This window comes from Helianthus annuus, chromosome 4 (assembly GCF_002127325.2).
Source record: "Helianthus annuus cultivar XRQ/B chromosome 4, HanXRQr2.0-SUNRISE, whole genome shotgun sequence".
Taxonomy (NCBI): domain Eukaryota; kingdom Viridiplantae; phylum Streptophyta; class Magnoliopsida; order Asterales; family Asteraceae; genus Helianthus; species Helianthus annuus.
In genome coordinates, this window is record NC_035436.2 from 30,562,189 (window position 1) to 30,588,344 (window position 26,156).

The 26,156-nt window shown below is 36.1% G+C and overlaps 3 protein-coding genes across 5 annotated transcripts; 2 read left to right on the forward strand and 1 right to left on the reverse strand.

Moving 5' to 3' along the window:
- The first annotated feature begins 3,483 nt into the window (after positions 1-3,483).
- Positions 3,484-10,851, forward strand: LOC110936075 (far upstream element-binding protein 2). Of its 2 annotated transcripts, none has more exons than XM_022178421.2 (7): positions 3,484-3,775; positions 4,507-4,901; positions 5,070-5,255; positions 5,712-5,810; positions 5,890-5,961; positions 6,656-6,772; positions 9,530-10,851. In XM_022178421.2, exons 1-7 carry the CDS (start codon positions 3,571-3,573, stop codon positions 10,739-10,741), a joined length of 2,286 nt encoding a protein of 761 aa, XP_022034113.1. In that variant the 5' UTR covers positions 3,484-3,570; the 3' UTR covers positions 10,742-10,851. The 2 variants fall into 2 exon arrangements, with proteins under 2 accessions (XP_022034113.1, XP_022034114.1); XM_022178422.2 differs by having other exon boundaries at positions 4,510-4,901.
- A 3,625-nt stretch (positions 10,852-14,476) lies between these two features.
- On the forward strand, positions 14,477-21,460 carry LOC110936076 (CLP protease regulatory subunit CLPX1, mitochondrial). 2 transcript variants are annotated; one of them, XM_022178423.2, is made up of 15 exons: positions 14,477-15,572; positions 16,316-16,377; positions 16,501-16,577; positions 16,691-16,770; positions 16,923-16,973; positions 17,506-17,580; positions 17,656-17,733; positions 17,912-17,968; positions 19,033-19,103; positions 19,194-19,293; positions 19,430-19,534; positions 19,745-19,807; positions 20,582-20,704; positions 20,811-20,969; positions 21,182-21,460. In XM_022178423.2, exons 1-15 carry the CDS (start codon positions 14,727-14,729, stop codon positions 21,242-21,244), a joined length of 2,010 nt encoding a protein of 669 aa, XP_022034115.1. In that variant the 5' UTR covers positions 14,477-14,726; the 3' UTR covers positions 21,245-21,460. The 2 variants fall into 2 exon arrangements, with proteins under 2 accessions (XP_022034115.1, XP_022034116.2); XM_022178424.2 differs by having other exon boundaries at positions 14,503-15,572; positions 16,506-16,577; positions 21,182-21,390.
- A 777-nt stretch (positions 21,461-22,237) lies between these two features.
- Positions 22,238-23,911, reverse strand: LOC110934521 (reticuline oxidase). Its single transcript, XM_022177508.2, has one exon. The coding sequence runs from the start codon at positions 23,851-23,853 to the stop codon at positions 22,291-22,293; it is 1,563 nt and encodes a 520-aa protein (XP_022033200.2). The 5' UTR covers positions 23,854-23,911; the 3' UTR covers positions 22,238-22,290.
- Positions 23,912-26,156: the final 2,245 nt, after the last annotated feature.

A 26,156-nucleotide genomic window follows, 5' to 3' on the forward strand; every position in this document is an offset into this window, starting at 1 on the left:
GTTTGAAGGTGAAGGTGGAAGAGGATAACGGTGATGATGGAATGATGGAGATTTGGTTAGGGTTCAAGGTTAGAGATGAAGAATGTGGTGTTAGATAAAAAAAAATTGTCTTGGAGTATGTTAGATGTGAATTAGATGATGATTCTGGCTCCAATAACTCATATTAAAAAACAATTGAAGTGTAACCCCCGAATTATTGTGATCCCCTCATTAAAACTCGTCAACAAACCACTAAACTCGAAATTCCGCGACACAGAAAACTAGAGGCCGTCGCCGACGGCCTGGCCCACCGTCGGCGACGCCTTGCCTGGCTTCACTTTTCCGGCGACGGGTTAATCTCCTGTATACGAACACTTTAGGCGACGGGGATTTCTAGTTTTTCATGTCTTGTGCTCCCGGTTGACTCGTTTAACGTTTCGGTGATCCGTAAAGCGTCCCGATTAGCTCCTTAAACTCCATAAGACTTGAAAACACAAATCCCATTAGAAGTAGGCTATTCGAGATTAAAAGTCACATAAAAACATTAACTTAAACATTTACAAACACCGATTTTCGACCAGGTATCATCTGTTGAGATCTGTTGTTGGTAAATAATCAAATATGGTTGATGGTCTAGTGGTTACAACAGGTGGTGGACCTGGTCCTAGTGATCCACCACCGAAGACTTTAGTGAGTAAGCTGGATGCAAGTGATCTGTTATACTTACATACATTCGACTCAAGTAACCTAACTATTGTGTCTGTCAAATTAAAGGGATTTGAAAATTATACGGTGTGGTCTAATGCCATGCAGTTAGCTTTATAGGTAAAAAATAAATGGGGTTTTATTGGTGAAACTTGTGTTAAGTCTAAAAATAATGATGTATTAGCCAGACAGTGGGATAGATGTAATTCTATTGTGCTCACTTAGATTTTAAATTCAATTAGTGAAGAGTTATACATGGTAAGTTTTTTGTAAACTGGCAAGTGATGTTTGGACAGATTTAAGTGAAACTTATAATAAAATAGATGGGTTAGTTGTTTTTTATTTGTACCAGAAAATTAATAGTTTCACTCAGAGTGGGTTGAGTGTGTCTGATTATTATCATAAATTGAATGTAATGTGGAGACAATTAGACCAAATCTTGCAACTGCCTGCATGTATTTGTGATGCTGCTAAGGATTTCAATAATTTTAATCATATGATTAAACTAATGCAGTTTTAATGGGTCTTGATGGGGTGTACCAGGGGGTTAGAACAAATTTGTTAGTGAAAGAAACTTTGCCTATTGTTAAAGAAGCATTTGATGTTGTTTCTATAGAGGAATCTCATAGAAACTCCATCAGCGGTAGTAAGAAAGGACATACCATGTCTTTTGTTTCAAAAGTAAATCAACCTGTTGAATTTAGGAAAAATAATAAAGTTTCTAATCAAAACTTAAAGTGTTCTAAGTGTAATAAGATAGCTCACTATGTGGATAAATGTTTTGAAATTATTAGGTATCCATCTTGGATGAAACCTCCAAGAAGCAGTCAAGGAAAGAAAGAAGTTGCAAGTAACAATAATAGTTCTATTGAGACTACTGGTAATGTTGTTAATACTTTGACTAGTGAACAAATAACAAGGCTTCTTAGTTTATTAGGAGATAAACCTAGTGGGCATTCGCAGAGCTGTAATGTTTCAGGTTGTGATTTGTTTTGTGCTAGTCTGTTTTTAAACCTGTGTTTTGTTTTAGTAGTGAGTCTAATTGTGAACAGAGTGGATGTGTAGCAGATGAAGGTTATTTAGGGTTTTAAATGGGGGAAAGAGATGGGTAGGTTAAAAGACATTAATGCCCTCACGTGGACCCCACGTGACTATAATTAACTGAGTTTGGGGTAAAGGATATAACATGTTAGGATTTGTAAACATTAGGTATGATTAATGTAAGTATTAAAGACAAATGACATGATTTGCAATAACATATATACATAAAGGACGAGTTTTGTAATTTACTCTTATTTTTATTATTCATCAGGCATACAGAAAAGAGAAAGAGAATGAGTACATGATAGAAAGAAATGGAGAGAGAGATAAAGGTGAAAGGTGATTATCTTGATGGGTCGAATCTGATGTTTGATGATAGTTTTGTCAGTTTATCCCTTTCAGTCTGTATGTCCTATTTCCCTACATTTGTCCTTTGTGTTCCTATGCTCGGAATCTTGGTGCGATAAAAGAGTGATATGTAATCACCATCACCTATCCATTATTAATATTTGTGTCATTTTTGTAATGTCCACCATCAATTAAATATTCTAAATCTTTAGAAGTGGGTATTAAAACAAATTGAAGCTTTTAGCTGGTTTTACGATCAATGAGGTTGTACAAAACATATCCGACGATAACAGTTAGTTTTCTGGCAACAAAGGTAAGAATCGACTGAGATTGTTCTTTTTTCGATATATCCGTTTCTGGCTATTTGATGGTGGTGCTGCTGCGTTAGTGGTGGTGGTGTGGTGCTGCGGGGTTGGTGGTGGCTAGGTGGTTGGTGGTGGTGGCAACTTTGTGGTGGTGGTGTTTGGTTGGTGATTTTGGCAAAGGTAGAGAGATGTAGATATATGGAAAAGTAAAACTGTTTCTGCAAATGGTTTTGGAAAAACCAAGTTCACAATTGATTATATGAGAAAAATGTCCGGATAGTTCATGTGGTGTGCTCAAATTTCACATATAGTTCCTATGTAACACACCGCTCTTTAGGGGGTGTTTGGCTTAGCTTTTTGAAACAACTTATTGACTTATCTCCTTTCTAGAATAAGTATGCTATTTTGTGCAAACCACATGGACTAACTATGTAATTAACTCTAAATATAATTTATATTTTATCACTCAAATGACTGCTTATTTGCTTATTGAATAACATGTTTGACCACTGTATCTTCTTTTCAATAATCATCTCTGCAATCACCATATCTATCGCGTACCGAGTATATCCATTAGTTTTTTTAAATATAATTTTCTTTATTTGGTATATAAAATCATATTTATTAAAGCCGTATAATACACGAGAGTTTTTAAATATATAACTTTTTTATTATTTGGTAAACAATATTACAATTATTCAACCCGTGTAATACACGTGGTTTTAAAGATATAACCTTTTTATTATTTGGTATATAAACTTACATTTATTCAACCCGTACAATATGGTTCTTATAGATATAACTTTTTATTATTTAATATTTAAAAATGATATTTATTCAACACGTACAATAAAAGAGTTTTTTAAACATAAAATATTGTATTATTTAGTATATAAAATTTATTATTCAACTCGTATAATAAAGTGGTTATAACCTAGTTTGTTATAATCAATAATCAATATGACCAAGAATGGTGGTAAGTAACCCAATTAGTTGTTGGGTTGACGTATGGATACTCCAATTGGGCCTCTACTCATATAACCCTACCCAACCAACAACCCATATTATCTAATCCAAAACCATGTGTAGTATATAAACCACCAACGCCCCCAATTATTTCCCCAAATTTTGTTTTACACACATATCCTCTGAAACCCTTACTGAAACCCTAGAAACTCGGATCTACTCTACGATGGCGGACGAAGAGGTCATGGGCTCCGTTAGCCCTGCTCCGTCCGATCACAAGCGCAAGCTCGACGATTTCGATAGCGAATCGTTCGATCAACCGCCGGTGGTTGATGGTGACGTTGATGCTGCTGCTGCTGCTGCCGGTGGTGGTGGTACGGAGGATGTTGACGTGAAACGACAGCGTATTGAGGAGAAAAGTGATGGTTTTGGTATGTTATTATCTCGTTGTCGGTTTTGTGTTAATGACGATCTTTCTATATCTATGTTACGTGTGTGTGATGCAGTTTTATGGTTTGAAATGAAATAGTTTGTTATGCAGAGAGTTTTCAAAGGTGTTTTAATTATTTTAAGGAAGGATAATGTGAATTCACATTGTGTGTTTTTATGTGATGAGAGGGTTATTGTGTGTTTATTGTTGTTTGTTGTTATCTTGTTTGAATTTCTACAATTCTTTGTACATAATTAGATGGGATTTAGTTTAGATGTTTCTCTGCAAATAAGTCAATGAAGAATTAGAGAATAGTTTTTAAATAAGGAAAATCTTGAAACTTTAAGCACCATGGGTCTTTTTCTTAAAGAAGTTTCACCATTTAGTCCGAAATGGATTTCGCTATATCTTGATGCATACTTATATGTGCTAATAAGCTAGTTTATTCATGTTAATTGGTTTGCATGAAAGATACACTTGGGCGGTAATGAATTAACTCGGGATTTTGAAAATTTAACCTATGCGGATAGTCACTGTTATAAAGTAGCGGAACATTATTCTTTAAATCGTCATGGTTTTTAAATAGCAAGTGACCTTAAGGCCCTCAAAACATTGCTATCAGATTGTATCCTAAATTTCAATATATTTCGAGTTTATTACTTGGTAGAAAATTATATGACATAATAACTTTTGTGAATAAAGTGAATGATGTGTTTTTTTTTCTTTAACTAGTAGAAGCTACGGGTAACGGGCACCAGGAGGAGAAGGCAGATGAACCAACTGACGACATTACTGAACCATCAGATGTGATCAAGAATACTGTGTTAGAAGAGGATCAAGAAAAAGCCGATGAACCTTCGGATGAAGCGCAGAAGGCATCTACTGATGAGCCTTTGGATGCATTGAACAACGAATCAGTAACTGATGAAACACATGAAAAGGAAGTGGACCCGGAATCTGCTGAGAATCTTGAAGAAGCAGCTAAGGTGGAGCATCAGGGATCTGGAGTAGAACAGCAGGATCCAGCTACAGATGTTGCTTCACAAGATGACGCGTTTGGTTTTAAGGAGCAATCTGCATTCTCTGATCAATCTACATCACGTAGAATGGAGATCCCAAGTAATAAGGTGAGCTAATGGGTTGAGTCAGTCGACTTCTCATCATGTATCGTTGTTTTGAAAAAGATACATAGTATGAAAGAAAACAGTTAGTTTTGTCTGAATTTTATCTGTTTTGACAAGTCGAACCTGTTTTTTCTCATTCTAAATGAGTTACACGGGTTGTATTTGGTGCAGGTTGGTGTGTTAATTGGCAAGGCTGGAGATACTATACGAACCTTGCAACATAGTTCGGGGGCAAGGATTCAAATCACACGTGATGCTGAAGCTGACCCTAATGCAGCCACAAGGCCTGTGCAAATATTAGGCTCTATAGAGAGTATAAACAAGGCGGAAAGACTTATAAAAGAAGTTATAGCAGAGGTTCAATAATAAAAAAATCAATACTTTTTCTACATTTATCAACTTTAGTCATTGTTTTGAAGTTGAGTAAAATGCCATTTTCGTCCCTGAGGTTTGGTCAGTTCTGCGACTTTCGTCTAAAGGTTTGTTTTTTCGCATTGGATCCAAAAGGTTTTAAATATTTCCATTTTCATCCAGCGTTTTAACTCCATCCATTTTCCGTCAAGGCAGGGTATTTTCGTCTTTTTTTGTTAACTTATTTTTGTTAATTTACCCCGAGATTACTGAGAAAAAATGAATGGAGCTAGCGAGCTGGATTATAATGGCGAGATTTCAAACCTTTTGGATTTTGGATGCAAAAAACAAACCTTTGGACGAAAGTTGCAAAACTAACCAAACTTCAGGGACAAAAATGATATTTTATTTTTGAAGTTTGTATTTTCTGTATATTTATGAGGCTAAGTTCTCATTTTGCAGGCTGATGCTGGGGGCTCCCCGTCTTTGGTTGCTAGGGGTTTTTCTGTCCATTCCTCTGGGATCGGAGAACAATATCATATGCAAGTTCCAAATGATAAGGTTCTTTTGGTCTTTTCGTGTTCTCTCAGGTTTATAACCATGATGCGTTTTTTAACCTTTTTAAAAATTTTATTGTTAGGTTGGTGTAATTATTGGCAAAGGTGGAGAGACTATAAAAAACCTGCAGACACGATCTGGAGCACGCATTCAGGTAGTTTATGAGATGACTAAACTTTTTAAATTAACTAACAGAGTAAAATGCCATTTTTGTCCCTGACGTTTGGCTAGTTTTGCGACTTTTGCCCAAAGGTTTGCTTTATCACAGCTGGATCTAAAAGGTTTAAAATCTTGGCATTTTCATCCGGCTTGTAAACTCTATCCATTTTTTTCGTTCACGGGTATTTCGTCTTTTTTGTTAACTTAAAGTGCAATTCGCTTTTTTCAGGGGTATTCGGTTTTTACATAAAGTGAAAAAGACCGAATTGCCCTTTAAGTTAGACAAAAAGACAAGTACCTCTGAAAAATGGATAAAGTTAACGAGCCGGATGAAAATGGCAAGATTTCAAACCTTTTGAATCCCGTTGTGAAAAATCAAACCTTTGGACGAAAGTTGCAAAACTGGCTGAACCTCGGGTTACAATGCCATTTTATGCTTAACAAATATCATCATCATCATACTCAGTAAATCCCACCAATAGCAAAGCTAAGGTTAGGTCTGAGAAGGGTAAGATGTAGACAACCTCACCTTTACCCCGTAGGAATAGAGAGGCTGCTTTCAGTGAGACCCCTGGCTCGTTATGCTTAACAAATATGTACTGTACAAATGCAAAGAAATTCGTTATTATTTTAAAATTCACAGGCATGATGAAATTTTGTTTTGTATCTGATGCTTGCGCATAATGTAGTTGATTCCCCAACATCTTCCGGAAGGTGACCAATCTAAAGAAAGATCTGTAAGAATCACTGGTGATAGGAAACAGATTGAGATGGCAAGAGATATGATTAAGGAAGTTATGGATCAGGTTTGTTTACGTTCATCTTTCACTTTAGAATTACATTTGATAGCAATATATTTTATTAAATTTTGATGCTTGTTTTAGCTGTTTGTTTACATTCTTCATCTTTTATATTAGACGTGCATCTGAATTCTGATATCAATGTTAATGTTATATTAAATGTTAATGCTTGTTTTAGTTTTACTATATTTGTTCTTGAGACGTCGTTCTTATTTGTAATAATGGGTGTTATCATTTTAGTCAAGTTTTATATATTTGTTCTTCAGACGTTGTTCAGCATTGAAGCCCGCTTATAACTGTTAGGTTCTGTTTATTGTAAATTTGATTATCAGATCTTCAGTTTATGTAAATGGTCCTTTTGGTACTTTCTTAAACTGTATATTCTCGGTTCTGATCAACTCATATCTGGATTAGGATTATCATGATATGATATCATCTGCGTAATACATCAATCACCTATTTTAGAATGAAAATAATCTACAGCTGCGTAATGGAGCTTGTGTTTAGTTGATGTATCATTGTATATTGTATATTGTAATCTATGTTTAGAAAGTTTATGTAAATGGGCCTTTTGGTACTTTTAAACTGTTTATCTTTGGTTCTGATCAAATCATATTGTTTATTTACGGTAGTACTACAGGATATCAGGGTTAGGATTATCATGATATTATATCATCTCTTGTGTTAGCTAATACGTTAATCACCTAGCTTAGAATAGAAATAATGGATACGTAATGGAGCTTGTTTAGGTGATGTACCATTGTATATCGAAATCTACGTCTAGTAAGTTCTACCCGTTTATGAGCATGTTGACATTAAATTGGTAATTTTACGTTTTTTTTTCGTTTTAGTCGTAGTATTTTCATCCAATGCTTAGATATGAGTTACCCTAACAAGATGTTTTTGGTCTAGTTTTTGCCATTGGCTCTATAGTGTTTCTTTCTAGAGTATCGAGTAGTCTGCTCTTTTTGGTGTATGATTGTAGCTATTAGTTATTATGTGTACAGATGAATATTTGGCGCTTTCTGTTTAGTATGAAAGGATCTTAGGTGACTGACTATACGATAATAGGGTGATGAGTGTTTACAACAAGATGATACGTGAATCATGCAATGGTGACTTGAAATGAATTGTTTTGAAAGTGTCGATTTTTTGGAATTGGTTGGCTCTAAAAATGCAGATTTCTTCACACTGGGTCAGCGTGGCTTTCTTGGTGTAGCAAAGGTATCACGCGTTAACCCTCGCTTTTGAAGGAAGTTGATAGTTGGTAAGATTGCTTCAAGACTCAAAAAGATCATCCATAATACTAGTGTTAGTATAGGACTACATCATGATCTTGTTCTATGCATGATGACCTCTAATATGGTTGGAAGAACGTATCATGCTTCGATAATAGATTATCTTTTATAGTTGATGGGTCTTATTCTGATTTTGTTTTTGTTTTTGAGACATGACGTTTGTTCGTTAGTATCTACTCCAGAGGAGCACGTAGGGAAACACAACTCTTGTTTTTAGACCCGGATTCTTTTATTCCAAGGTGACATGAGACATGACATTTGTTCGTTAGCATAACAGACGTTTGACTAACTTATCAAGTCAAAAGTATCGTATACTGGTTTTTAACGGTATGCATGTTGCTGTTTTTATAGTTGATCTCTGGTCAGACGATTTTTTTGACTTCATGTGAATCTTTACTTGAGCAGAAGTGCAGAACCTAAAGCTTTTGGGCCTTATATTTTACTTGTGATTCTTGCTTTTTTTGAAGTTCATATTTCTAATTGTTTAGTTTTTCGTTGGTCACTTTCGGAACCATTCTATTTGTGTATATATTATTGTCACGTAATTGTAGTTGGAGTTATGGCCATGCAGATCAGTCTTGTTACCTTTTTAACCGTTAGCAGGGTACAGTAATAAAGATTACGCCACCGGTATTTGTCTATTTGATTTAGTTTGAATGAAAGGTGAAGGACATATAAATCGAAATTGATCTAGGGAGATATTTGTGTTCTTTAGCAATTAGCAGTTATGCTCTCATCTGACTTGGCTAGGCTTCTGCTTTTGAGACAGGAGTTGAGTGAAGCATATGTGCGAATCTTACTGTATCAATTTGTTATTTTGTATGATATTGGCATGCAAATTATATTGGTTGGTTGGCTCATTATTTTGTTCTTATACTTATTTTATCTTTTTCACATTTATCTCTATTCCCTTTAATGACACGTTATATTTCAAGGGTTAAGTTCACGTACAAAGTGCCTTATCGTACGAAAGGCATGAAAAAGCCAAATAAACGTGATGGCATTTTTCGTAATTATTTACCTTAGTGTAATTATCAAAATTACCCTACAAATGATCTTGTAGGGTAATTTTTGATCCTGTAGGGTAATTTTGTAAAACGTCTTGTAGGGTAATTTACCCTACAAGACGTTTTACAAAATTACCCTATAGGATCAATATTACCCTACAAGATCATTTGTAGGGTAATTTTGATAATTACCCTACGAGCAAATAATTACGAAAATGCCACCGTGTTTTTTATCTTTTTACCCTATTCGTACGTTTTGTATGATAAGGATATTTGAATTTGATCTTGTCTATATTTCAATGCCACCTATGCAATATCTTTTTACTTCTCGTATTAGGATTTTCAACTGTGTGGATCTTTTTTTTTGTTTTATTTTTTGTGATTTTGATTCTAATAAATTTATATATGATGACATTAACTTATGTCTCCCTGTTATTTTTGACAATTTTGTATTTCAGCCGATGAGGCCGTCAGGACCGCCAGGTGGTAACAATCAACAAAACTTCCGTCCACGTGGATCCAGTGGTAATCATTGGGGGCCCAGAGGCGGTCATCCGTCACAGTCACCAGGGTATAACAACTATCCACCTCGAGGAAACTATTCATCTCAAAATCCACCATATCCTTCTCAAGGTTACGGGAATTATCCACCTCAGCAACCGCCACCAAGAAACAATTACGGTTGGGATCAAAGACCACCAACTAACAAGCCGGGCCCACCAGAGCAAACCGGTTATGACTACTACGGTGGGCCTGGCGGCCATATGGGTGCACCATCTCCACAACCACCGCCGATGCATGGTCATGGTCCCGCCATGGGCCCACCTCCTTACAATTATGGACCACCTCAAGGTCCAGATTACGGGCAGCAGCCACCTTATCCACAGTCCGCACCACAGGGTTACGGTCAGGGTTATGGTGAACCCAGGTATGATCAGCCGGGGCCCGGTCAACATTCATATGGAGGTCAAGGGGGTCAACCACCGGCTTACCCGCAAGGTGGCCTTCCTACGCATCCGGGGTACGGGCAGCCGGATCAGTATGGTAAACCAGGAGGATACAATATGGTCAATATGCCACCGCAACAGGGACCTTATGGTCAACCTTACGGTCAACCACCTCGGCCGCAAGGGCCACAACCATACCCTGCATCAAGTGGATCAATGCAGCAAGGTTATCCTCAGTACAGTACGGCTCCGGTTAATGATGGTTATGGTGGAGTGGCTCCTGGTGGTTATGGTCAGCAAGGTGGTCAACCGGCTCCCGGGTATGGTGGGCAGCAGCCGGCACCTGGGTATGGTCAACCAGCACCCGCTGGTGGTCCGGGTTATGGTCAGTACCCGGCTACACAACCTGGATACAATGAACAAGCGGCTCCGAACACTGCTGGTTATGGTTACCAAGCACCGGCTGATCCAGCTTACGGTGGTGGTCCAGGAATGGCGGGTTATGGTGCACCGCCACCTGTTCAGCCTGCTTATTCTCAAACAGCTCCTGCTCCGGCACCTGCTCCCGCTCCAGCTCCGGCTCAAGCTCCCGTTCAGCCCGGGTATGACCAGTCTGCTCCACAAACAGGTGGTTATGCGGCTCCACAGCCCCAACCTCAGGCGCAGCCACAACCGGGTTATGGTCAGTATGATAATAGTCAGATGTATGCGGGTCATCGTTGATTAGTTAGTGTTGTTTTTAGTGCGGGTTTTATTAGTGTTTTTGTTGAATTTGATGTTTTAAATGCGGATTTTAAGTTATGGATGCTGCATGTCATGTGGCTTCATTTTCATCTTGGTGGGATGCTGTGAGAAGTGCGGTTTTAAGATTATATATATAGTATAGAGGTATTCACAATACGTGAGGTGAAAGCCTAAAAAGGGCAAGGACTGACTTCTAAATTTTTACTATTTTTCAGTCATGTTTAGTATGTGGTGAGCGTGGGTGGGTTATAACCTTAAACCAAATTATAATCAAACACCTAAATTATCAAAAAACCATATCTGATTGGCTTTGGTTAAATTGTTTATTGTTTTTATAGGGCGTTTCATTTTTTTTGTTCGGGTTAATTGGAAGTTTGAAATTGTGGCCATTTGTTTGGTTAAAATCAGTTTTTCGATTAAACATTTTTTAAGATCTAATGCATAAGCACAAGATTTACAAGAATCACCACAAAGTGTAACTAAATCCATAAATAAAACATGCGCCGAAAGGAAAACTATACCGACACTTGCCCAATACAAGCTGCGATTTATCTGATCTCGTTGATTAGGAGGGGTCCTTGACTCTTATGGTAATGGGTTCTTATGTTTATAAAAAAAAGAACCACTTTTGAGGCGAACAATGATCGCTTGTACAAATAATCGATCACACCCTTTGAAGCACTACCCTCTGATCTTCCTAGCAACATGCATAAAGAATCTGGCCATGGCATTCTATCAACAGTGAGACCGGATTCCATCTTAAGCATACCCCCATCGATTAAATATAAATTGTCACTATCGTAGTTATCAACTATAATCAATATTGTTTCCAAATGAAAATCAAACGTCTGGGAGGTGTTTGGTTGTGGGTTTAAACTCAAGGTCAACGTTTGGTATGGTGGTGTTTTTTCGGATTCAAGTAGTCGGATTTGGAGAAGCATGTACCACTTACCTTATCTGCGGCTTCAAGTGATTATGCAGCAAGTGTATATTTATAATGTAACACTAAGCTTAACCAAGAGCTAGCAGACTGATACTTGGACGTAGATACATGAGCTAGAACGTGATCCAATGGCCAACATTCCAGCTTAAAGAAATAATTTGGGCTTATCAAGACCACTAATTATTGAATGGAAATGTCTCCACATGCAAGACCACGTGGAAGGTGACCATAGGCAGTTTGTCTCATCTGTTTGACAAGAATTCTGCCATATGGAGACCTAATTTAAGACTCAACGGATTTTCCTAAATTTTACAAGCTCTAATTTATTTCAATGTGTGAATCCTAGGTAATTTACACATGTGTTGAGAAGTCGATTTATAATTATGATATTTATAGATTTAATCTATACAAGAGTGCTTAGGATTTAATGGCCAAATATTATATAAGATTTTCATATAAAACGTACCCTTTGACTTATCTATACTATATAATAAAAGAAACCACTTTGAGGACACTTGTCATCATATTAGGCCATGTCTTATGGATAATTATAATTTAATTTAAAATCTTCTAATTAATTATAGATAATCCTCCTACTAAATATTATTTAGTTTAATTATTACTTTTATATTTATCTATTTACTTCAAATTCAAACTTAGTTAACTAATTTGATATTAGATTAAATTACAATTTTGGCCCCTGTGGTTATATCACTTTTACCCTTTTAGCCCCAAAAGGAATTTTTTAACATCTGAGCCCCCAACGTCTTTTTTTCTAACCCTTTTGGACCCTAACGTCTTTTTTTTTAACCCTTTTGGCCCCTAAAAGTAAATGATGGGGTTAGTGTTAATTAGGGGCCAAAAGGGTTAGAAAAAAAGACGTTGAGGGCTCAGATGTTAAAAGATTCGTTTTTTAGCTAAAAGGGTAAAAGTGATATCACCACAGGGGCCAAAATCGTAATTTACTCTTGATATTAACTATACATTTGAACGTTTTGTTTAGTTTGGTATCAAATAGATTTTACGAAACTTAAAATAAAAATTAACTAATATTATTTATCATTTCTACATTTACAAGTTTTAACTAAATGGTTAAATTTATTGAGACTTCGTTACATTTACAAGTTATAAATAAAGGGTCAAATTTATTGAGACTTTGTTAATAAGTTTACAAGTTTTAAATAAATGGTTAAATTTATTGAGACTTTGTTACATTTACAAGTTATAAATAAAGGATTAAATTTATTGAGACTTTGTTAACAAATTTTACTACAATATAATAATCTATTTATATCAATATAAATATATATTTACACTATACTATATAATAAAACATTAATGTGTGACACCTGTCATTCAATGTAAGCATTTTTTTTATGATTTTCTCGCCTCACTTCGAAACTTATCTTATATTAATTAAATAAATAAATGAATAATGAGCTAATATTAAATTTCATCATACTTTAAATTTTTGAATACCATTCTTCTATTTTAAATTTTGAATACCATCCTACTTTATTATTTAGTATAGGAAATTATATTTATTCAACCTGTGTAATACACATATTTTTTAAGATGTAACTTATTTATTATTTGGTATATAAAATTACATTTATTCAACCCGTGTAATAAATGAGGTTTCTTAAAGATGTATTATTTTTTTTATTTGGTAAACAATATTACATTTATTCAACTTGTGTAATATACGTGGTTTTAAAAATATAACTTTTTTATTTGGTATATAAAATTATATTTATTCAACTCGTACAATATGGTTCTTATAGATATAATTTTTTTATTATTTAATATATAAAATTATATTTATTCAACCCGTGCAATAAAAGAGGTTTTTAAAGATATATTGTTTTATTGTTTAGTATATAAAATTCATTTATTTAACCCGTGTAATACACGGGGTTATAACCTAGTAAATTATATAAGATATAATAAGAGGAATCAAATATTTGTAAAATCTTTTCAGTAGAATTAAATAAAAATAATATAATCGATAATATACATATAAATATGTAATGCAAATATTTATTTAATACACCTGTTTAATCAAAACTTTGTAATAAATCTCATCTAAGAAATTTATATATTATCATCATCATAAATAAAGGAGAACAATGAACTTTAATGTAATAAATCTCATCTAAGAAATTTATATATTATCATCATCATAAATAAAGGAGAACAATGAACTTTAAATACTAAAATAATGTTCCATCCCACATGATGATTGAAAAAAATACAAAAGAATAACCCCCCCACAAAACACATCCACCCTTTCCATGGATAATTTTTTTTTTTCTTTTATGATTCTTGTTTGTGTTTTAATTAGCTTGCGGTATAAGTTTGTGTTTGCTTTTACCTACATTTTACGTCACGTATCGTTATAAGTTTACGTTTTTAAGTTACGATTTTTCCCGGTTTTGGTCGTCGTTTGTTTGCTACTCATGACGCTTTTATGATCCCCACATCCATAATAAAATATTTGTTTGGTATCCTAAGCTATATCAAGTGAAGGCACCATACCAGTACCATAACGAACGAACGAAACCAATACCAATCGAACAACACTGATACCAATACATACATCTGTTTTGATGGTTTTCAATCGATTTATAACACGCGTCGTTGGCTATGCCAAGTGTCGGTATACCGTAACGAACCGAACCAATACTGACCGAAAGCCCAATGTGAAATGCACAATGAAACAAACGCTACTAAGGGTACAAAACACAAATTCTCCATAGTATAGGCACCATTTCTACACATAAAAAATATACTACAAAAACAGAGCAGCAAAATCTTGTGATTCCCAGTGGTTCCAACTTCCAATCATCACAATTCCTCTGTTTCCAACCTACAAATTCCTCACTTTCTCCCTCAAAATCTCTTCAATTCATAAATCATCATCACCAGATCAAAATTCTCAACTCAATTTCTCATCAATTCAACCTCAATTTCATCCAAATCAAACAAACCCCAAAACAGAGCATACACTATTCAACCAAAATGTCTGGATTACGGAGATGTAGAAACCTTCGAGACGTCATATTCACCACAAGATCACCTTCATCCTACACATCGAACCGTCAATTCATAAAATTAACCGCCGGAGTTGACCCTCCGTACAGTCGCCGGAGATCATTGATCGGCAGTCAGGCTCGGTACAAATGGGAGAACAACAACTACAACAACAACAACAACAACAATAATAATAGCAGTAAAACGACGTCGTTTTTTGTAACAAGGAGGATCAAGGCGGAAGTTAACTGCCCTAATTGTAGCAAACTAAAAGTTCAGGTTTTTTCCGATGATTGCCACGTCATCCGGCCACCAGTAAGTTCTAATTTTGTTCCCGGAGATGAGTGGGAAACGACGCCGTTTAGAAAAGGGGATAATAATAATCAGGAGGTGAGTGTGAGTTTGTGCCCTAATTGTAAATCTGCTTATTATTTCCATCCGGATAAGATGGGCCCACTTCAGGGTAAGTTTAATGAAATAGGTAAGGTTAGGTATAATAATAATAATGGGAATAGTAAGGATAAAAAAGATGTTGATAGTGAAATGGATTATGGGGATAACATTAGGGTTTTGTTTTGGGAAGAGACATTGCGGGCGGAGAACGAGAATTCTCCGCCCGCTGGTCCATTGGCGGTGCATGCTCCCCCTGGCCCGCCTTTTGCGCCAGGGGTTAATGTGGTTCGCGCTCGTGGTGGTGGTGGTGAAAATGGTAATGGTGGTGATGGAGAGAAGGGGAAGTGGGGCGGGTCGAATTTGGGGAAGGATTTGCCGACACCTAAAGAGATTTTCGAGGGGCTTGATGAGTTTGTCATTGGTCAAACGCGGGCGAAAAAGGTTGAACCTTTAACCCTTTTCATGCTAATTTAATAACTTGTATGTGAATATGATGTTCCATTCATGTGCATTGCTCCAAGTTGATAGTTCTTAGGGGGTGTTTGGGATTTTACTTATTTAAATTGCTTATTAATTTATGTAAAAAACTAAGCAGTTAATGCGGAAAGAAATCGTATATAGGTTATCGCGGTGGGATATCGTAATTTTAATATCATGCAAAATTTATATATATAGCAAATTAACACTAACAATTCAGTATACTCTCCTACCTTTATACCTTTTGCAACTTGCAAAACACTAACAATTAAGTCTTAAAATACTAATAGCAGCATAAGAAGAAAGACGAATGGTAGAACTAAGAAGAAAGGTACTGATATCGGGAAAATTGGTGATATATCGGTCAATGTCGCCGATAATATCGGTCAATATCGCCGATAATATTGGTACAAATATTCTGACCGATATTTTGCACCGATATCTCACAAGGGGACCGATGACCCATATATCACCGATTCGGCAATATTAACTGCATAGGTAAAAAATGAGGTTTCTTTTTCATACTTTATGTGCCATTAAGCAATAATGATGTGCTTAATAAAGGATTTACCGTTATAGAAACGAAAAAGAACAGAACAAATGTAATGGGTTAAAATGTTTAGCACTGAGATTGATTTTATGGCAACATGACTCATGGGGTGAATTCAAGTAGCTAGTGATTCAACGTTGTTCGATATTATGTTCAGGTGCTTTCTGTGGCTGTATATAACCATTACAAAAGGATATATCATGCTTCGTCGAAGAATGGGTTAGTCATTTTAGTTGCATCTTTATATACATACGGTTTACCTGGTGGTATAATAAATCGGTTATTACATGCACATTTCTGAAGTTACGTATGCTGAAAATGAAATTATGTGTTGAAACTTAGGTCAGGAATGGAAGAAGATGACGATAATGTAGAGTTAGAGAAAAGCAATGTTCTTTTAATGGGCCCAACGGGCTCAGGTATCATGCGGCTTCATCTCTCTTTTATTATTTTTATTTTAATATGTATCAGATATTCAGATTCTCTTCAGTTGTTTGGATTGCTGATTTTTGATTTGACATATGGAAAACAGGAAAGACGTTACTTGCAAAGACCCTTGCTCGTTTTGTTAATGTTCCTTTTGTCATTGCGGATGCAACGACATTAACACAGGTAAATCAAATCCGTACACCCTTAAGAAAGTTGCACTTTTATTTATGTCGTATGATACATCAAACGGTATCTTGTTTCTTAATGCGTCGTTTTAAACTCTTTTTGCGTTTAATCTATTTGAGGTTAGCAACTTTGTTCTTATAATTCCACAGGCTGGTTATGTTGGTGAAGACGTTGAATCTATATTACATAAGCTACTTACGGTTAGTTTTTCTTTCTTTCTTTTGTTTTTTGAGTTTGATTTTAAAAGTCAAAGTGTATATTTTGTTTGCAAGTTATTATCTTTTCCTGAATCTACGTTGTTTATATATATACCCATCTGGAGTTTATGGTGTATTTTTTTTTTCATTTTTAATATATTATAATTTATTAGTAAAATTAATATGAGTTAAATGCAATTTTAGTCCCTGTGGTTTGGGCCATTTTGCCAGTTTAGTCCACTGGGTTAACTTCATCCATTTTTTCTGTTAACGAGAAGGCCAATTCGGTCATTTTATATGGCTGAATTGCCCTTGTAGTTAACAGAATTACATATAAAATGACCAAATTGGCCTTCTCGTTAACAGAAAAAATGGATGAAGTTAACCAAGTGGACTAAAATGGCAACTGTGAAACCTTTTGGACCCACAGGTTAAAAATGAAACCTTTGGACTAAACTGGCAAAATGGCCCAAACCACAGGGACTAAAATTGCATTTAACTCAATTAATATTTTGAACTTGAATTTGGTATGAAGGTTGCTGATTTCAATGTTCAAGCAGCACAACAAGGGATGGTTTACATTGATGAAGTTGATAAGATAACGAAAAAGGTTTGAATTTCTCGTCGAATATTTTCCCAAATATTTGTTTATATATCTTGTAACTCCGTTTTAATAATCTTACAGGCTGAGAGCCAGAACATTAGCAGAGATGTTTCTGGTGAGGGCGTTCAGCAAGCTTTGCTTAAGATGCTTGAAGGAACAGTAAGTGATTTTTACTTTTGTACCCCTGAAAAATTTGCAATTAATCAATGTTTTACTTGGGGCTTATGGGTATGCATTATTATTATTGTATACTTTATTCGTTATTTCATAATTCAAATGCTTAAATTATAGCATATGACCTTCCTCGCTTAAACAGAAAATAATAAATTATCTGCAGATTGTGAGTGTGCCTGAAAAAGGGGCCCGGAAGCATCCTAGAGGCGAAAACATTCAGGTACTTAGTAAAGGATTCTTTTCCCATCTGATTTTATACTACTGCAGGCAATGCCATTATTGTCCTTTCAGTTTTGGTGGGTGTGTTTTTTTTTTCCTCCGAAGGATTACCAATTTTAACAATCTTGAAAGCAGAAGTGGCGAGATGGGGGGTTGGGTGGAAGCGGGTCAAATTCTAGTATGGGTTAAAATGGGCCGGGTGGGGGTGGGTTGGGTTGTTTCCAAACATTTTTCTGTCCATTTTTTTACTTTTATATAAACAGTTGATGTGTTACTTACGGTTAAAAAAACAATATTATTAAATAATGATAACAACACCCACTCGTAGAGTCGTAGCAAATTTATTTGTAGGGTCTGGGGAGGGTGAGATGTAGGCAAACCTTTCCTCTGTCCCTGAAGATAGAGAGGCTGCTTCCAGAGAGACCCCCGGCTCCAAAACAAACAACATAGAGAAAAACATGTGAACAAAATAAATAAATAAATCCATCAAAAGCGAAACACTAATACCCAAATAGTGGTGAAGGGATACAATATTGGCATATATAATAATATAACATATAGACACTATTAGAGAGAGATAAGAAAAAAACACACATGTAAAGTAAACATAAAACTTGGGACAACCTAAGGCCCTTAGACCACATAAGACACACCGGTACCCTCCTCTAAAAGTCCTTAACCTTAATTCTACGCCTCCTCGAACTCCTATCCTGATCCATGTCCTCAGAGAGGTGCAATTCTATCAGGTCTTGCCTAATTCGCTCATCCCAAGATAGTCTAGGCCTGCCTCTGCTCCTCCTACCCTCCATAGTTCTGGTTTCCGCTGCTCTAACGGGCGTCGTCCCTAATCTTATCTGATATACTTGCCACTCCCAACCTTTCCCGAAAAACCCCATTTCTTATTAAATAATGACCTAAATCTTATAATAAAATGATTTAGGAGGTTTTAAGTTATCAACTGCCATTAGTCTGTAATCGTCTCTGTTTTAAATAAAACAAAAAATTATTAAATAAATGTGTTACTTGACCAAAAAAAAAATGTTATCAACCATAATGAACTTGCAGATAGATACAAAAGACATCCTTTTCATTTGTGGTGGAGCTTTTATCAATTTGGAAAAAACCATATCCGAGAGGTGATTATTGGTTTATTTCGTAAATTATTTTTATTATTTATTTTTCTCAAAAGTCAATTCCATCTTATAAATTGCTTATGTTTATATCAGACGACAGGATTCTTCAATTGGTTTTGGAGCACCTGTTCGTGCTAATATGAGAAGTGATAGAGTGACTAATGCTGCAGTGACATCATCTTTACTCGAATCCGTAAGTTTCAGTATTTTTTTTAAATATCTAGTTTGTTCCATTTCTGTTATTGGTACCGGTTAAAAATGGTTCGGGTCTTGTCAAATATGATTACAAAAAATACATTGCCGATTGCCTGATTTTGGTTCATCTTCAGGTTGAAAGTAGCGATCTTATTGCTTATGGACTTATTCCTGAGTTTATAGGACGTTTTCCTATTTTACTTAGTTTATCAGCTCTAACTGAGGACCAACTTGTTCAGGTACGTTTGTTGTATTACTTCACGGGAATGTAGTTTTTGAGTTTTGATTTAGGGGGTGTTTGGATGTGCATATTGGAAGTGATCGATTTTGAATAATCAGAAATTAAATAATATCATCGGTAAAAAAATAAGTTGTAGGAGACTAGGCGTCGTGTTCGGATGCATCTTTTACCTTTTAAGCTGTAGTTTTGATCATTTACTTCTTTGTAGATCCTCATGGAACCAAAGAATGCTCTTGGTAAGCAATACAAGAAGCTGTTTCAGATGAACAATGTAAGTATTCGATCGGATTTATTTTAATAATCGTTTATTTTAATTGGTGTTTTGACTAAGGTTGGCAATTTCGGCTCATTTTCCATCATGGAGTTAAACCGATAAAATAAAACAGAAACATTAAATGGTCAAATGGGTCGAAACTCGAAAGTCGACCAAAGTGTGTTTTGAACACATAAAAGTCCCAAGTCATTTATTGTGATAAATAATAATATTATTAAAATAATTATTGTAATAATTTTTATGCCCATGAATTGTTTATAAAAAAGCTATCTAAGTTTATTTGGGAGTAAATTGCCATTTTAGTCCCTGAGTTTTTGTCTAAATTGCCATTTTAGTCCAAATAGTTTTTTTTTTCTCCTCAGGGTCCCTGACTTTTCCTTTTTCTTGTCATTTTGATCACATTGCCTAACTTAGTCTAAAAACCAGGTTATAATCAGGGGTATTTTTGGCATTAAATTATTATGAGGTTTATAAATTATGTTGTAAACTACCCCTAACAGTTATGCCAAAAATACCCCTAGTTATAACCAGATTTTTAGACTGAGTTAGGCAATGTGATCAAAATGGCAAGAAAATTGAGAAGTCAGGGACCCAAAGGAGAAAAAAAAACTATTTGGACTAAAATGGCAATTTGGACCAAACCTCAAGGACTAAAATGGCAATTTACTCTTTATTTGGACAAAAAGTGTTCCATGTCAATACAACCTGACCCGTTTCAACCCATTCAAAAAATACCCATTTAACCCGTTTCCCAACACGCGTTTTACACAGGTGAAACTACATTTCACAGAAAAGGCCTTAAGGTTAATCGCTCAAAAAGCAATGGTTAAGAACACTGGTGCTAGAGGGTTAAGAGCCATACTTGAAACTCTTCTAACCGATGCTATGTATGAGGTACGTTGCTCGTTCTTTTGGCGTCCTATGAACATTTAAACATTTCAAGTTTGTGGAAATAACAAGTAAAATGACCTATTTGCCCTCCATAATGTTTCGAGTTCAGATTCCAGATATCAAGACAGGAAATGATCGAGTAGAAGCAGTGGTGATCGATGAAGAGTCGGTTGGGTCAAGTGATAAACCGGGATGCGGGGGAAAAATTCTACGTGGTGACGGTGCATTAGATGATTATCTAGCAAAGACCAAGTGTAAAGAACAAGAGGTAAGAACTTTGACTTTTAGGTCAAACAAGTCAACTTTTAACTCCATACCGATTTGAAATGTTAAACTTCTAACAAAAATTTAGAACGTTGATCAATTCTTTTATAACCAGTGTTGCATTTTAAAAAATTGGTATCAAAATTGTCCTTGGAGACGAGTGTGATTCGAGTCAACAAGTGTTAGGTTTGACCCGCTTTATGGTTTGTTTTGCAGGAAGCAGACGGCCAACTGTTGGAAGGCGAAGAAGACGTCTCATCAAAAGCCATGAGCATGTAATTTGGTACATAATGTCTCCTTTGTTGATCGCATTGTAAAAACGGCTCCATAAATTGGTGTAAATTATGTCATGTAGCACAAAATAGCATCTCATTCGGGTCAAAGTGATAAATAGGAAAGAAAATAAGAAAAACCTATTGGCGATACTCGAAAATGTAATTATCCTAAACAAACTTCCAAAATACTTCATACATATTGCAGTTTGTTTTCGAGTTATAATTTGTATGGTGTGAGTCGACGGTTTGAAATCCGAACAAGACACATTTATTTGTGTTAAATACGCAACTTCTATTCCGGGCACACTTAAAACCATGTAACCAGAACACGACATGTGTACTGTTTATCTAAACAGGTTGACAGGTTGTAAATGATTTATAAACTTACGATGAAGTTGTAAATTGGTTAAGCAGATCGTAATAAAGTTCTAAGCATAGTAAACGGGTTGCGGTGGAAATTTATAAATTGTATTTTAACCTTTTTGTTCAAAATATATAGCCATGCTTAATTTTAGTACATCCTGAATATGATCTGCTTATAGGTTAACCAAAAAACCTGTTCATAAATTGTTTGCTAAATAGATCAGATTGGTTAACGTAAACCTGATTATTTTTTTGATTGGGCTCGTATCGTGTTAGAAACTGTCACCTCTAAGGCTGGAGGGTATGGAGGGCGCCACCCTGTCACCTCACCGCCGATATCCCCCCCCCCCCTCTCCCGCGGGCGCCACCACCACCCATACTCTGTAAGTTAAACCGGGGTGCCATGGTTTCATCGCCACAGTGATAACGAGGAAGATGGTTATGTGCAGGTGGGGCCCACATCATTTCATCCAATAATTTTTTTTTAATTTTGTTTAATAGGGGGCGTTATCCCACACACTGCAAGTTAAGGGAAGGGGCCTTAAAGCCCCCTGTCTGACGTGATCCCACACCCTCCAGCCTAATAAATCATAACATTTAAACAGTAATGCATTTTGTTAGATACTTTCACAAATTTTTACACATAACAAACGAGGAATTAACAATTTGATTCACACCATTTCTTAATTACTCACTCAACCTACTTCCCTTCGAATTCTTGTACTCCAAAGACATTGGAGGGATACTTTGTTGATGTCTAAAAACGTTAAACGGATCAATCTCCGTCTTTGCTTTCACCAATCGATCGTAGTTGTTACCAAAGTACTTCTCACCCCATTCCCGACCAGTCTCGACCACGTCATCGTTTAACTTGACCCCGGTTTTGTTCCAGTTCATTACTCCAAGATCGACATCCATGTAATTAACATACGCGGCTCGTGGGTCCTGTGCCACATAGGGTGTCATGGACCCATGAAAGCCGCGTATCCAAGCTATATAGTCATCAGTTTTATCATTATCGGCTTCTTTCCATTCCACTAGATACTGAATAGTGAAAAGATTCCCTTTCCTGTGAGGAAAGGGAATCGAATCACTACTTATCGATTCCATCATTCCACCGTACGGATCCAAAATTACGTACCCTTTTGATTGTTTTTCGAGTATGTCAAGCATGATGGTTAGGCCGAGTCTTGGTATCAGTTTCCGGACAAAATCTGATTTAGCCTTGTAGTAGAGTTTATCTTGCAAGAATTGGTTTTTCAAGTCGGATACCGAGCTTTGGTCTCCGAAACCCGAAAAATAAAGAACCGACTCGATCCAACTCATTTCTTTACAGTCGTTTTCCACGATTTTTAGCTCGTGGAAATTTTGGTTCATGATCAATAAAGCTTTTGCTTTCGGACCCAAATAGAGCCCTTTGAATGTAGCCGATAAACCGGGTTTGTCTTTCCGTTCGGGCAAACCCGCGCCAACAAAGGACGACATGTAAAAGTCATCAGGCAATGTAGGCGCGACACGTTGCCATTTGTCTACCATATCAGCTACTTGTTCTTTCGTTCCTGATCTAGACACGATAAAACAAGTGACTGTATCCGGTACGCTTGATAATTTTATATTCCAAGCGTACACGATTCCCCAAACGCCACCACCCCCACCTCGTATCGCCCAAAAAACATCCTCCCCCATTGCGGCCCGGTTTAGTAACTTGCCATCAGCGGTAACTAAAACCGCATCAACCACATTATCGGCCGCCAACCCATATTTTCGCGACAACAATCCAAACCCACCACCCGAAATGTGACCACCCACCCCAACAGTGGGGCACGACCCCGCGGAGAAACCATGGACACTACTGGACTCGGATATCGCGTAGTAGGTTTGACCGAGTGTCGCACCGCCTTCAACCCACGCGGTACCCGAGTCCACATCAACTGAAACACGGTCTAGTCGGGTCAAGTCTATTACCACAAACGGACACCCGTCCATCGCCACCGACGACGTCCCTTCGTAGCTATGACCACCACACCTAACTCTAATTTCGAGCGATGATTCTCGTGCACAAATGACGGTATTCGCCAACTGTTCTTTCGTCTCTGGGAACACGATCACAACCGGTTTCGGTAACGAAGAACCCGCAAATCTTAGATTTTGAATTGACAAATTAAGTAGTTGATGATACACCGATGACGAATCGTTGTTTGAATTCGAACGTGTCGAGAAGTTATGAACACCCAACCGCGTTAAACTCATGACAAAGTGTTTTTCTTGTTCGTGTTCATGTTCGTGTTCGTGTTCATAAACGAACGAGGGTACAGAAACAGACATGACAACAAACACAATAAACGCGAATAACACAAGTATCAAGAAGTAAGTAAATGATATGGAAGGTGTCACAAGGTGGATAGATTTATATGAGAAACTTGAAGTTAATATTATATAAAAAATGATGGTGATTGTAAGTACAAGACAAACATAGGGATTTAATGCAGACTAACGTACGCCGGCCAATGCTAATATTGGTATTTTGTTATTGGTTGAAGAACTTAAAGGTGGTGCATGCAGACAACTGAGGTTTCTGTGAAAATATTAAAAGATGAATGAGAGAGAAAGTGGATGTTGACTAAACTTTCCCAAAATACACTATGTTTTTAGAGGTCAAATCAGATGTATTTTGTGTTCAAGATAGATTTTGACATGAAAATGGTGTATATATATATACTAGTTAAGAACAATAGAGTTTTTAAACATGTCTGTTAACAACGTGTGATATGGGACTTTATCATTTTATTAAGATTATTACAGCATTCATATTCAAGATTCAACCCCCTAAATTACGTGAACTACAAGAAGACAAGCAATCAGATACAACAATTATTTGGTCTCCTTCGGAGTTTTTTATTTTATAAAAAGTAGTTGTAGGTAGTTATGAGTAGAGGAGAGAGAAAATATTACCGTTAATCTGTAAATTTGAGGGAACACTATTCAAACTTTATAATGTTTTAATATATTTAGAAAGTGGGTAAGAAAACTACATACTCTCCCCTACTAAGCAAATAATTCGGGGGGTTGGCCGCCCTCTCCCGTCCCTTAAAAGCTTCGCCCATAATTATGTTCGATGGGACTCCTTATTCAATTACAATTAGACATGTGGCAATTTTTTACTATTTTTAACTATTTTAAACTAAGGAAACGAGCTCATTCTGAAATTTGAAATATGCCGCTTCGACATAAAAATAAAAGTTAGTTATGGTTGATAAATATATATGAGTTCAAAATATATTGTTTTCTTTATATAGTTATAGGCCATGTTGATGCTTCAAACCTCATTTTAAAAGATTTATTAACTTTGTACTTAACACATTCATCAATCATAGGGCTGAGCAGTATACGGTTCAGAACCGCCAGAACCGGAGAACCGAACCAGAACCGCTAGATCCAAACCGTATTTTTGTATACTGTGTCCGGTTCCGGTTCTTAAATTTGGGTAAACACGGTTCCCGGTTCGGTTCTGGTTAAAACCACGGTTCCGGTTAAAGAACCGCTAGAACCAGTTGAGATTATAAATATTTAAAACCCTATTTTATTAATGGGCTCTTCAACATCATACGACCATCCTAATTCTTATTCCCTCCTCTTATATTCATTCCACGATCTCATCTTTCATCTTCTAATTCTTCTCTATCTCTCAACCCTAACCCTAATTACAATCATACAAGTTCATCTCCATCAACACCCTGCAAATACAGGTACGCTATTCTACATGACTTTTTTTATGATTGCATATATTTTCTTTCTAGATGTTTGCTTTCTGATACATATAGTTTTCTGTATGTGAAAATAAAAATTGAACAAAAAAAATCAAATCAATGTTGATCAAATTGTAAATGTGTATATAAATAGTGTATCGCTTGGAAAATACAGTAGATACATTACTGATCAATCTATTCACGTGAACCAAATAAACTATATGCATTATTCGTTTATTTTTTTTAATTGCTAACACTTGGTTTCACTTAGATGTTTATGAGAAGATTGAGAGGATGAAGATCGAATGAAGTATGAAGATGTTTGTTTTAATTGTTAACACGAGATCAGTTTTATTTAGAGTTTGTTTTATGGCTTAAAATTTTTTATTGTTGATTTGCTACTTTTATTTTGGTTGGTTTGAACTTTGAATGTTGCAACTCTTAGTTAATGTTTTAAATGGTGTGATTCGTTTTTATTGAATTGTTAATTTTACGATTTAATTATCAACCGGTTCCCGCGAGAACCGTTTACATGAGGACCGTTTAACCGGTTCGGAACCAAACCAGAACCGTTATAATATGGTTCGGTTCCGGTTCTTAAATTTAGCAATTAACGGTTCTGGTTTGGTTCCGGTTCGGTTCGGTCCGGTTCTGAACCGTTGCACAGCCCTAATCAATCATCAACATGAATTCTATCCAATTTTAGTTCTATTTGAGTACGTATTTGATCTTTGTATTTGAAACTAGTGGAATTCCCGCACTTCGCCGCAGCTTTCGATCCGTATCGGTTTGATTCGTTACTATATA